General features: G+C 45.3%; 1 protein-coding gene across 1 annotated transcript; it reads left to right on the top strand.

The window, feature by feature from the left end:
• Positions 1-178: 178 nt before the first annotated feature.
• On the top strand, positions 179-5,051 carry LOC127381793 (lymphocyte antigen 6E-like). The gene is made up of 3 exons (XM_051612555.1): positions 179-230; positions 3,919-4,038; positions 4,840-5,051. The coding sequence occupies exons 1-3, from the start codon at positions 179-181 to the stop codon at positions 5,049-5,051; spliced, it is 384 nt and encodes a 127-aa protein (XP_051468515.1).
• The last annotated feature ends 7,881 nt before the right edge of the window (positions 5,052-12,932 follow it).

The following is a 12,932-nucleotide window of genomic DNA, read 5'->3' as shown; positions in this document are numbered from 1 at the left end:
TTCCAGCCCATCCCATGGGCTCCAGCCTGGAGAACTCCCACATGCACATTGCACACCCTTGGGTTGATTTCATGTCCACCCGTGAGCCATTTGGAACCTGTAAAACTGCTGCCATTCAAAAGGTATATAACCTGCCCTCCAAACATCTTCCCAGTGTGGCTGAGAAGATCTGGTGGAGATGAAGACTCATCTTGTCACCCTACTGGTTGCTGTGCTGTGTGTGGAGCAAGGTGAGCCTCTAATCCTGCTACTAGTTAAGATAAGCCTTATAGAGAAGATGGTGAAAACTTTTTGTGTGGGAAAAACTTCGAGGGCAACTTGGCAGCACTGCAGTGCTGCTGCCACCAGCTCCCTTTTACAGCTTAATTCATGATTTCCTGCAGAAATAAGAACCTGATAAATTAATTCCTCTTTTCAGGAGGCAGTACTGAGTGATAGAGCTCCAGTGCTAGGTGCCAGGTTATGTCCATACAGTGTTCTATGGGATCTTCCCAAAGGATCCAAGTTGGAAGTGCCAGAAAGTGTAACAAAACCTATTTTTTAAAAATCTGTATCAGTTTTTTGACTATTTTACAGACTTTTCTGTGCTGCAGCTTCCTTCATTGTAGAAAGGCACGTGGTTTGCCACATGCCTTGCTCCCTAGAAAACGCACAAGTGAGAATTTATATAGATTAAATCAGGGGCAGAGGTGAAAGAACTTTTCTGTGCACTTCATATTACAGGTATCCTTCTCCCAAAGGGAAGTCTGAAGTCCTCTGAGTGTGTGTCCCCCTCCTGGGACTGATACTCATGTGTTGCTACATCGTTACTTGCATGTAGGAATAATGACCAGGCTGCCAACATTTCCCCCACACCTGATGGTTTCCCAGAAACCATGATACATATCTAGCAGGGGTTGAGAAAGAAACATCCAATTAATTTTTGCTCTCTGATGTATCAACCCCCTACTCCTACATTTTTTGGACAGATGGTTCTGCAGCACGCCTGGAAGATCAGAAGCTTTGGGCAGTTTTGGGGTGGGAAAAGGAATCTTCAATTCTAAAAAAAGACAGAAAGGATTTGGGGCCCATAATTCTGGAATGTAGTGACACAATGTGGACAGAGAAGAATAAATATGAAAGACAAAGTCCTCAGTGTTATCCAGGATGAAGTGGAAAGGTAATAGAGATCCAGGACTCCGGTAACACACATTCATAGTGGGATACTTTTTTGCTGGAGTAGGTTGATGACAGTTTTAATTGGCATCAGCTTCCAAATGAACTTAGGGACAGCCTTTTACACAACACCTTTCTGTAGCCTAGTCCAGGCTGGATAAAGTTAGTAATTCTAATATCAATGCTTTCACATGCAAGAGTAAGAGATTGTAGCTTTCACCCTAATATAGAGACAAAGGAAAACTTGAACATAATTGTTATCTGTCTTTGGGGTCCTATTAAAGACTCTAATGAGCAGCTTTTGATTAAAATTGTTGATCTCTCAACCCACCACAGAAGGTCTGTTGCCATTTCCATCCCTGAACTCACTGTTATAGTAAGTCCAGAAGAAATCTTCAAAGTTCATGATACATTTTAGTGCTCCAATGCTGGGCCAAAACAGGCAGATGCTTATCTCAGGTGGCCTGGAAAAGTTTCCAACAAAGAAGATTCCACAGCCTGGAATGACCCAGACTCTCATCCTTTTAGCAAGCTATTCTTAATATCTCTTACTATCTCTTTATGCACAGTCCTGTGTTTTCACCATAGGATATGTGGAACAGTTTATTACTTCTTTCTTTGCAGCTTCTTTTTTCTCACACAAAGGTTCCTGTGTCTTTCCACAGCACTTTCTCATTTTTAATAAACCAACTAGATGCTTCCAACCTTTTTTACAAGGTCATATTTTCAAGATCACTGACCGTTTCTCCTCCTTCTCCTCTGATCTCTCTCCAAATGCTCTGCATATTCTTTGAAGCTTCACGTACAGATTTGGTCACTGGTGTTCCAGCTGAGGCCTTGCCAGAGTGGAACGACCACTTAGCATATCTTGCACATGACATTGCTGCCTGTGTTCCTTTGGGTGACAGTTGTTTTCAGCGTTGCCATGTGACACAGGTGACTCCTGCTCTTTACAGTCCAGCCCTTAATTGTAACTGAATGAACTGTTCCTCATCCTACATTCAAGAGGCCAATTTTTTTATCTCAGTGTAATATATTTGTCTATATGGAACTGCAGCCATTGTGGGTTTTTTCATTCTTTTATTGCACCCATCTGTCAAAATCGCTTAGAACTCTAATTACATTATGTTTTCAGATATTTTGTCCTTGGCATCATCAGAAAATGTGATGTGCATCCTCTATCCATCCCTACAGTCATTCGTGATGATACTGTATAGACCTCATCCCACAGCAGAGCTCTGGAGAACCTTAAGGGTGACATTGCTCCTGTTGGTTTGACCAATAACCATTGTGAATGATCCTGTGAGGGTGTTTTCATGTCTGCTTTGCACCCCATTCTGTTGCATGTTCACTAGCTTGTGCTTCCTGGGCTTGCTCACAACAAAATCATTCAAAATTGTGCCAACAGTTTTGGTAAAAGCTTCTTGCATCTCCTCTACCCTGCACATGAAGATTCAATTTTTTTAGTGATGAACCAAGCAAAAAAGCTACACAGTGTTATGGACTTCTCAGCATCAACAACTGGTAACTTTTTCCTTCCCTTCCCTTTCCTTTCATCAGGAACTTCTCATTTAATGGTCTCTCTGACCCACATTACCCTTCCACTTTCCTACTGCCAACTTCTTATCAGGCAAAACTGTTCTCACAGGCACATGGTCCTCTACTTGCTTTCTGCCCTTGCCATGCTGACAGGATGTCCTGAGACTTATTGGGAACTTAGCAAGCATTCTGTGCTGTGTTCATTTCCCTTCCCAAAAATGTCTGTGTTTTTTAAGTACCTCATCCCCTCTCCTACACACAAAAGCACATACTTTGCTCTGGGTGACTTTGCAAGCTCAGAACCCAGCTACCACCATCAAAACCCATAAATCAATTAACCTGCTAGCTGGGGTGTGTTCTGCAGACACTTTGGTGTGGTTTCTCACCCAGACTGTGTTTTGGCTCTTCTTTCTTTTTATCATCACTTGGCATGGGCTTTCCAGTGGTGTGTCCTACCACCTTCCATATTTGAGGGGAAGTGAGCACATTCTTGACAGGAAAGACAGCTCCTTGCCTGACTTTCCTGCCAGTCACCTTCTATATCTGTAACGTAGATGTATGAATTATCTTACCAAATCTTTTGCCAGTTTAACCATACTTTATGTTAAGACTTCCCTTTTATTCTCCCTTTTACAGTGCTATGCAGAAGTTCAACAGAACATCTGACTACTCTCATCAGATTTCCTAGGACTGAGGTTAGGCCAGTTCAGTTGGCAGTGTTTGACCACAAGAAAGGATACAAAAGTAGTTTCCAAGCCAGATGAAAGAGAAGTAGGACACAGAGCATTGTCCACCTCCTCAAAATGCTCCAGGCATCCTCAGGTTCTCCCTGGCAAGCTCTGCCTAGGCTTGCTGAGGAGAAGCAACTGAGCAGTAATTGGCAAGTCATGTGGCAGGGTTCTCAGGACAAAGAAGCTATTGCTCAGCAATAATCTCCATCATAAAAGACCCCAAATCCTTGAATTCCACTCACATCTACTGCTGCTAGAGACTGCAAACAGATCGATAACACTTTGCTGTCTGAGATGTATGAGGCAGAGAGGGATTTAACACTGAGGCCACGGGTGGAGGGACAAAGAAGGTCGCTGGTCATTCACACAGAAACCTTCATCAGGCTGCAACTAGGAAAATGGAGATATTTGAATCGTAACCAACGTGGCTCCTAAACCATGTCCTACACTTTTTTTTGCTTTTCTTTTTCTTTTCTTTTTTAATTCCCTTCAGCTTACCCGTTTATGTGCTACGTGTGCCAAGAGCAGGAGTCCAACAAGGACTGTTTGACCATTTCCATGTGCTCAGAGGAAGACAAATACTGCGTAACCGTCCGTGCCGACATTGGGACAAGTAGGTTTCTGAACAGCACCTTGTTTTTGCTGTAGAAAAGCAGTGCCAGGAATAGGCTTTCATCCCAGTCATGGCCACATATGGAAGCAATAGTCCCTGATCACCAGCTGTTAGGAAACACTGACCTTGCTCATCCCTGCAGTCACTGCTGTGTCGATACATGCTTGATATTGTCACCAGGAGCTGAGAAAATGCCAAAGGTACATACCTAGGGGCACCAGAGAGTGAACTCCAGCCTGAAGCTCTGTGCACTCTTTCATGTCAGCTGCCTCCAGCTTTGCACTGATCACCCCATCTAGCTCTTGCTATGGCAATACTTCCTCCCAGGGTTGTTTTTAAAAATGTTGGGGAGAGCTGGAGCGTGGCTGACTCCCTCTGCCGTGCACAATCACCCAGGTGTGTCCTTGGGGCTCTGCACCCTCAAACACCTCCATTTGCTCTCAGACATGCAGACATCTCAGGTCTTATAGAACATTGCCCCTGGTTTTATGCTGTAGGTGGTTTTATGCCATGCTGGGCATCAACCCAGCCTTGAGCAGTGCTTCAGGCAGCATGAGCTGAAAGCCACTCACACACTAATTCCACTTTAGGGACAGATGAAACACAGAGCCCAGAGAAGAACAGCATCAGGTTGCAGCAATGTGGACACAGGCAGACTGTTCCTATTCCTGATATATTTGCCTTGGGGACTAACCTCTAGCTGACTTTTATTCAATGCAGATTTACCCAGTAAAATATTTTAACAATGATTCTTACATTCTATGTTTTTTGTCTTTTTCCCCCTCTTCTCTTTTCCGTTAGAGCCCAACAAGCCTAAATATGTCATCTCTAAGATGTGTTCTCCAACCTGTCCAGCAACCAGCCAGCAACAAAACCAATCCTGTCGGAATGTTTCTTGCTGTGAGAAACCTTTATGCAATGTGAATGGAATCAGCAGCAAGCAAAGCAGCTATGGAGTGATGTCCCTGGGTGTCCTAGTCAGTATCACTTACCTTTTTAGGTGTGGACTTTGATGGGTTAGGAAAAGCTCCCCGTGATGCCATTGTTGGCCATAATAAAAGTGTGTTGCTCTGGGGTAATTGTTGCTCTCGAGGAGTCAGGCTTTGCAGCTGAGCTTCCCCTGGGATTTTGAAGAGAGTTTAAATAAGTTAGGTGCTGAACTCCCATTGATTTCCTAAGCCTACTTGAATCCAAAGTGTCTCCAGACACTCAAGCCACCTAAGAAAACACATAAAAGATGGCCCTTTTGACATGTTCAGGCTTCAGATTGTTAGAGCTTTGAAGAGATCCTTGAAGATTTATTTTTGTGTCTTTGAGTTTTGAAGCACTGTGGGGAACAACCCACCCTGCCTGAAACACAGGTAATAGCTCACTAGCTGTGTCAGCACAGAGGGATGCTCAGGATCTTCTGCTCACAGCAAGCTGGTTACCACCCACTAGTCAAGAATTCAAGTAAGTAGAAGTCAAGCCTATTCCTGGCAGCAGTTTGGACGTTACACCAGACTTGAGGGGGAACAATTTCTGCCTCTGCTCTTGTAGAGGTATCACATTTTGAAACGAGCACATTTTATTACGCAGCTCCAGCATTTGGCTGGGGAAAAGGCAGAGAGGAGCAAATGTGGCTAAGAGAGAAAAGGCATCGGCAGGGAATCAGAGGGGAGACAGGATGGAGGAGGGAAGAGGGAACAGCATGGTGAGCACTACTCTGGGAATTGCCTGAACACCACCTCCTCCTCATGGACGTGGTCCAGCTGGAAAAGAAGTTGTCCCCATATCTATTTCCCTTTTTTATTTGCAGAGCGAAACCAACATGACAGCTGTTGCCAACCTCTATCATTATAGACTGTGAGATGGTTTCTAGAAAACCATGTTCCTGGCATAGAAATGATTGATTGTGCTGGGCTTTGTTTGGTTTTGCATTCCAGGCTCTCTGCTCCCTCCTCTCCCTGTGAGAGCTGCAGCTGAGGGGAGACAAAAAAGCTCTGTAGGAGGCTTGGGGGTATCTACAGAGAAGAAGGGCAGGCAGCCAGAGACCAAGACAAACAGCCCCAAGCTTCTTGATCATTGACTCTGTTGCAAGCTCACTTTTTTGGAAAACAGAAAATAAGAAAGAGGAAGAGCTGGCAGCATCACTAACTCAGCTGTGTTCTGGGGGAAACCAGAGCTCATCCAAACAATTCAAGGGTTTTCTGGGGATTTTTTTGTTGGATGAGATGTTGCATTTGATGGCTAGCTGAGACCTTCAGTCTGTCTGAAGCATTGCCTTGGAATTCTGCTGTGTTTTTGTTGCAAATGTGGAAGGAAGCACGATTTCGAGATGTTTCATATTGCCTGGATTACAAAGCAACTGGTTTCCCAAGAGAACTATCAGCCAAAGATGTGTCATCAACCTTGTGTTTTGTACTGACAATGCTTAAGCCTGGTGCCTGAATTTAAATATTTAACTTAATGGACAGGAGGGGAATAAAGAAAATGAAGGAGGTGACACCACAAGGCTTGCAGGGACAAGAAGATGCTGTTGCTCATTGATCTGAGCAGTCTGGTGAGCCATGCCTGTGGATGACAGATGTCAAAGTGCCAAATGTGAACTTGCCAGCAGAAAAGATGGTTAATTTTCTCTCTTCAAAGACAACCATAAAAAGGAAGGAAAACTATGATGGAAAAGGGGAAGGGAAAGACTTCTTAAAATCAAAAGGAAGGAAGAGGTGTCCAGCTGCTAAGGGCAGGGGCTGGCAGCAGTGGTAGGGGCTGTGATGGCCACGCTGCATCCTGATGCCATGGGCACGTGTTCCATGAATACCTTGCACAGATGGAAGACACTTCTTCTCTACAATCCATTTAGACTTTCAAAACACTCCAGGAAATTTGGTCTCTGTGCCAAGGCTGTTACTGTCTTTACCGCCAGGCAAGCTGGCACAGGAAAGGGGAAGCAGAAGGAGCAATTTATAGCTCAACCAGTTTCTCTGGACCTGAGAAGGCAAAGACCTGGTGGGTGAGACCAGCTGGTGGGGAGGGAAGGAGTCAAGGGCTGAGACAAGTCTACTGAACTTGGTGGCATGCAGGGGACCAGGATGGGCAGAGCAAAGAAGGGAGATCTAACCTCTTCCAGATCTTTTATTTGGAGCAGCAGAGCAGAAGTTGCTGCAGGGTCTGGAGGGAGAGGTGGTCTGCTCAAAGCCCAGCTGAGTCCAGCAAAAACTACAGAGGACTCTCTTTTGTGACCTTCCACTTCTGCACTGGGACCTCCAGCAATTGGACAATCTTTAAAAAGCTGCTTGGTTCTGCAGGCAAATTCTTCAGGGACTTTCTCCTGCTGGCAGATTTCTGCATGCATCATGTCCCTGGGTAGGCTCTTGTCACCTTCCTAGCTCCTCCTCTCCTCTTCACCATGCCAGTTTAATTAAGTGCTGCACCCAAACGGATGTTGCCTCAAGAAGATGAAATGTACAGAAAGGTTCCTAGGTCTCCTTGTCTGTAAATGTAGAGGAACCCTGTCATTTCTTGAGCTTTCTGGATACCAGAGCACCAGATCACACCAGGATGACACTGGCTGAAGTGTGCTAAGGATTTCATTGGATTTACTGATTGCATGTCAGCCATACCAGGACCCACTGGTTCCCACAGTCACAGGACCAAAGAATCATTCTGGTTGGAAAAGATGATCAAGTGTAACCAGAATCTAACTCTACTGGGTCCAATGCTGAGCCATGTCTCTCAGCACCACATCTACACATTTATTAAATCTCTCCAGGAATGGTGGTTCAACCTCTGCCCTGGGCAGCCTGTTCCAGTGCTTGAAAATCCTTTCAGTGATGAAGTTTCTTCAATTTGAAACCATTACCTCTTGTCCTATCACTTCTTCCTTGGTAGAAGACACTGACCCCTGCCTCACTACAACCTCCTTTTGGGTAGTTGTAGAGGGGGAGAAGGTCTCTCCTCATCCTCTGTTGCTCCAGCCTAAACATCCCCAGTTCCCTCATCTGCTCCTGGTAAGACTTGTTCTCCAGACCCTTCACCATCTTCCTTGCTCTTCTCTGGACACACTCCAGCCCCTCAATGTCCTTTTTGTAGTGATAGGACCAAAACTCAACCCAGAATTTGAGGAGCAGCCTCACCAGTGCCAAATACAGGAGGACCATTGCTGCCCTAGCCCTGCTGGCCACACTATTACTGATACAAACAAGGATGCTCTTGGCATTCTTGGCCACCTGTGCACACACTGGCTCATAGACATCCAACTGTGGACCAACACCTCCAGGTCCTTCTCTCCAGGCAGCTTTCCAGCCACTCTGCCCCAAGTCCTGAATGAGGAGCTGAAGGTCTCTGAGTGTATGTAGGGGTAGGATTGGAGGTGCCACATCTTTGTAGAGTTGGGATGATGGTTGGACTCAGTGATCCTACAGGTCTTTTCTGACTTGAATAGTTCTGTGATTCTATGATTCTATGATTCTATGATTCTATGATTTGTTTTGCAATCTTACATCACCTTTGAGTTGCACAGCCAGAGTCAGGACATGGTTCTGCTTCCAGGCTGCAGTACATGAGGAGTGAGAAGGAAGAAGGGTGTGGAGACACCAACTACATCTGACACAGGAGTAACAGAGACACTTTTCTACTGCAGATGTTCATGAGATTAACACAGATTAGACAACTAAGACATCAAAACCAAGAGCATTAAAATGAAGCAGGGCACAGGAGTAGGCAAATAGATGGTGGTGTTTTCAATATGAACAAGCACATCAGCAAGGGCTACCAGCCAAACCAGGGGGTGTGCAGGCACAGAGGCACTGAGAAAAGAAATCTTTGGCATCTATGACAGCTATCAAACCCAGCCTGTTTCACCTGCTCCTGTTTCTTTACAACAGGGAATTCTGGGTGGTTCAGAAGCCTGGATACCACCAAACTCAGCATCCATCATGATAAAGTGATGGGAGAGATTCTGAAGACGTAGAGAGATGCCAGCACAGACCCCAGTCTTGGAGAAGAAAACTCTGAAATAAATTATGAGAGAGATTGTGGAGTCTCCTTCCCTGGAGACTTTCAAGGCCAGTCTGGATGAGTTTCTGTGTGACCTGCCCTAGGTGGTCCTGCTCTGGCAGGGGGGTTAGATCTGATGATCTCCAGCATTCCAACTCCTACCATTCCGTGATCCTGTGGTCATACAGTTAGCAGAGTGGAGGGGCTATCTAGGAGATGAGGATAAACAGCAAGAGCTTTGTGACAGATGGGTGTTATTCCCACCTGTGACAAAATGGCAAAATCTATAGTTAGAGCAAAAGTGGTACCTGTCACATAGCTAAGTGTTAATAAAGCATTTAGCACCATATCCCATGACAGTCTCATAAGCAATCGAAGGAAACCCAGTCTAGCTAAAATCATGAGCAAATAACTGTCAACAGTTTGCTGTCAGATTGGAATGATCTATTGCACTGAGTCCTCTGTGGCTCGTCTTGGCTCTGCTGTGATGCAATGCTTTAATTACCAGTTTGAATGACAGACTAGAGAATAAATGCATTGAACTTGCAGGTGACAAACTGGAGAATCTGCAAATAGAAGAATTCTGCGTGACTCAGACAAATCATAGAATCATGGATTCATCGAATCCTCCTGATTCAAAGGGACCTTGAAAATCATCAAGTCCAACCATAACCTAAATCCTCCTCCCATAACCTGATTTACCCATTCAGTGCTTAAATCATGTCCCTCAGCACTATATCTACATTTCTTTTAAACACTCCCCGGGATGGTGACTCCAGCACCTCCCTGGGCAGCCTGTGCCACTGTCCAACCACTCTTTTGGTAAAGAAATCCTTTCTAATATCCAGTCTAACCCTCCCCTGGAGCAGCTTCAGGCCATTTCCTCTCCTCCTGTCATTATTCACTGGAGAGAAGAGGTCAATTCACACGTCCCTACAACCTTCTTTCAGGTAGTTGTAGAGAACAATGAGGTCTCCCTTCAGCCCCCTAATCTAAGTGATAGTCTGAAAAGGATTCAATTCAGGAAGGACAAGCACAAAACTCTGCACTTAGTGTGGACCCATCATCTGTACAAATACAAGCTGAGGAAATCTCCCTTGCAGCTGTTTGGATGTAAGAAAAAGAAGTCGTGGTGGGTGCTTTAACAGATCTCATGTTTAAAATGTGTCCAACTCAGGAAAAAAAATATGAAAAAGAAGGTGGCCTTGTTGGAGCTCTGCAGTCCATTACACACACAAGTCCGTGAGACCTGCATCCCAGAGTCCTGAGTGAATTGGCTGATGTGGTTGTCAAGCCACTCTCCATGATATTTGAAACCTCCTGGCAGTCAGGTGAAGTCCTTGGTGACTGGAAGAAAGGAAACACTGCACCCATTTTTTTTAAAGGGTAGGAAGGAGGACCCTGGGAAATAGCGACCTGTCAGCCTTACCTCTGTGCCTGGGAAGATGATGGAAGATCCTCCTAGAAGACATGCTTAGGCACATGGAGGGAGGTGAGTCAGGACAGCCAGCATGGCTTTGCTAGGGGCAAATCCTGCCTGACCACCCTAGTGGCTTTCTACAGTGAAGTGCCTGCATCAAGGGACAAAAAAGAAGACCTGTGGGTGCCATCTATCTGGATTTCTGCAAGGCCTTGACATGGTCCCCCTGGTTGTGTTTCTGTGTGACCTGCCCTAGGTGGTCCTGCTCTGGCAGCGGGGTTGGACTTGATCTCCAGAAGTCCATTCCAACCCCTACCATTCTATGATTCTGTTTTGTTAAGGTCCTTCCAGTTTCTTCTCTGAAAGAAAGGCCTGGGTTTCCCTGCTCTCCCCACTTACTTGCTTTAGGATTCACAAGACAGCAAAGGAGATTTTAGATGGTATCAAAAAGGTTCTCTAGCATCTAACAGTGAAAATTTTGAGTCAATTGATGGGACATCTGCCTCCAGCATCAGCAGCTTAAGAATCAATATCAAGATGCATTAAAGCATGATAGAAGAATACTGTCCTCAGCATCTCACTTGGGGTGTCCACTTGTTGTCTCGAATAACTGACATCACACTGGGGTTGGGGAATGAACTCAGTTGCCTCTCCCATGTCTCTCTGTCTTCCTAATGTCATTCCCATGTACCTGTTGTGGCTGCTAGTTCTCCTCACTAGAACAGAATCCTAGTGTTCAGGCTTGACTTTGCTCTATCATAGAATCACAGAGTAGTTTGGGTTGGAAGGGACCTTGAAGATCATCTAGTTCCAACCCCCCTGGCATGGGCAGGGACCCTTCCCACTAGATCAGCTGACTCCAAACCAAATATACATCTAGCATCAAAGGTGATCCAAAAATGCTTTTCCACTGACATAATGTAGGAACTTTGCTCCAAAGGATGTTCAGCTCCCAGAACACCTTCAGGGTTCCCAGGATCTCAGTCAAGAGTAAAACCAATAGATGTCCTGAGCCAGTGAGTAGAGACAGCTCTGCATAATATGACTGACATTGAGTTTTCTCTTCTTTCAGCTGGTTTCTCACCTAGGCAAGCCCCTAAGGACCACACAAAGCATTGTCATCATGCATGAGGGTGACAGGGGTTCAATCATCTTTGGTCCAGGAGGGCCAGGAAACAGTCACTGGCTCCTTGCCTCGTTCTCACAATGTTTCATCTGGGACTTGCCTCCAGCTCCAAGGCCTGCTCCAGCATCAGATGTTAATCAGCAATTAGATATCATGCAGACACTTCTCCTGGGAACCAGAAATTCCCTTCTCCAGTCTACAGGAAATTAGTGTAATAAAACTCACTGCAAGATCTTCTGGGAGAAGAAAGTAATTTTATCATCCAAAATCTCTAAGCAATTTGATTTTGCCCTCTCACACTCATCCTCACAGATTTAATTTGATCATTGTCTCTCAAGTGCCCAGATGATCTGAGCAGTGTCACTGGGCAGTGTCACTTCTATGAGGGCTATGAAGTTGTCATCGTGCCTCTGAGGTTCTTAGTGCAACAAACTGTAGATGCCCCATCTCTGGAAGCACTCAGGGTCTGGTTGGATGAGGCTCCGAGCAAACTGATGTAGTTGAATATGTCCCTGCTCATCGCAGGGGGTCAGACTAGATGATTTTTAAAGGTCCCTTCCAACCCAAAGTATTCTATGACTCTATGATTTTGGACTTGCCTGTCACACCCTTTAAAGAGCAGGTGCTGTTTTGGTTCCTTTTCCCTTTTATTTTGTCCCTCTTGGGTGAAATTCCTGAATCTCTCCGTTCTTTTGTTTGCTTTATCTGGGTGTTTTATGGCCCCCACTCTGTTCTTCATCTCTTATCTAAGGTCAGTTTGTTCCTCCTCTTTGCTTGAATGAAGTCAGGGTGCTCCAGAGCAGTTGACACATTCCTTTGCCTTTAACCCTTGCTCTGCTGTTTCTTCTAGGTGCTTTCACAGATCTGTACAATCCCACTCCTGTGTCCTTCAGCTAAACTTTAAATTTCTACTACAAATCTCCATGAGCCCAGAGTCTTGCAGCTTCAGTGGGGTTTATGCAGCCTTCCTGGAGCCTGGGGAATTCCTTATTTAAAGAGAGGCATATTCTTGAAGGAAGGGATGAGGAAGGGCCTGAAATGCCTCTTCACTGCCCAAAACAACCAGGCAATGAGGTCCCTTTCCCAGGATGGGAGATGCCCCAGGCACAGAAGCCTTTGCAAGTCACTGCAGAACCTCACAGATAGTTCAAAAGAGGACAGGAGTGGAAACAAGGAAACCAGGCTACAACTTGAGTCTAAAGTTCATCCAGGAGATGGAGCTAGGACTGGAGACAGGTATATCTACTACTGTAGGTCTAGGGCCATCCAGCTGGATACAAAGTCACCACCTAAGTCCAATGGCCATCTAGGATATGAGGCCAAAAACAGAGCTGGAGACAAACTACCTGCTTCATGAGGTCAAGGTATAAG

This window comes from Apus apus, chromosome 2 (assembly GCF_020740795.1).
Source record: "Apus apus isolate bApuApu2 chromosome 2, bApuApu2.pri.cur, whole genome shotgun sequence".
Taxonomy (NCBI): Eukaryota; Metazoa; Chordata; class Aves; order Apodiformes; family Apodidae; genus Apus; species Apus apus.
This window is presented reverse-complemented; position numbering and strand designations above follow the sequence as displayed.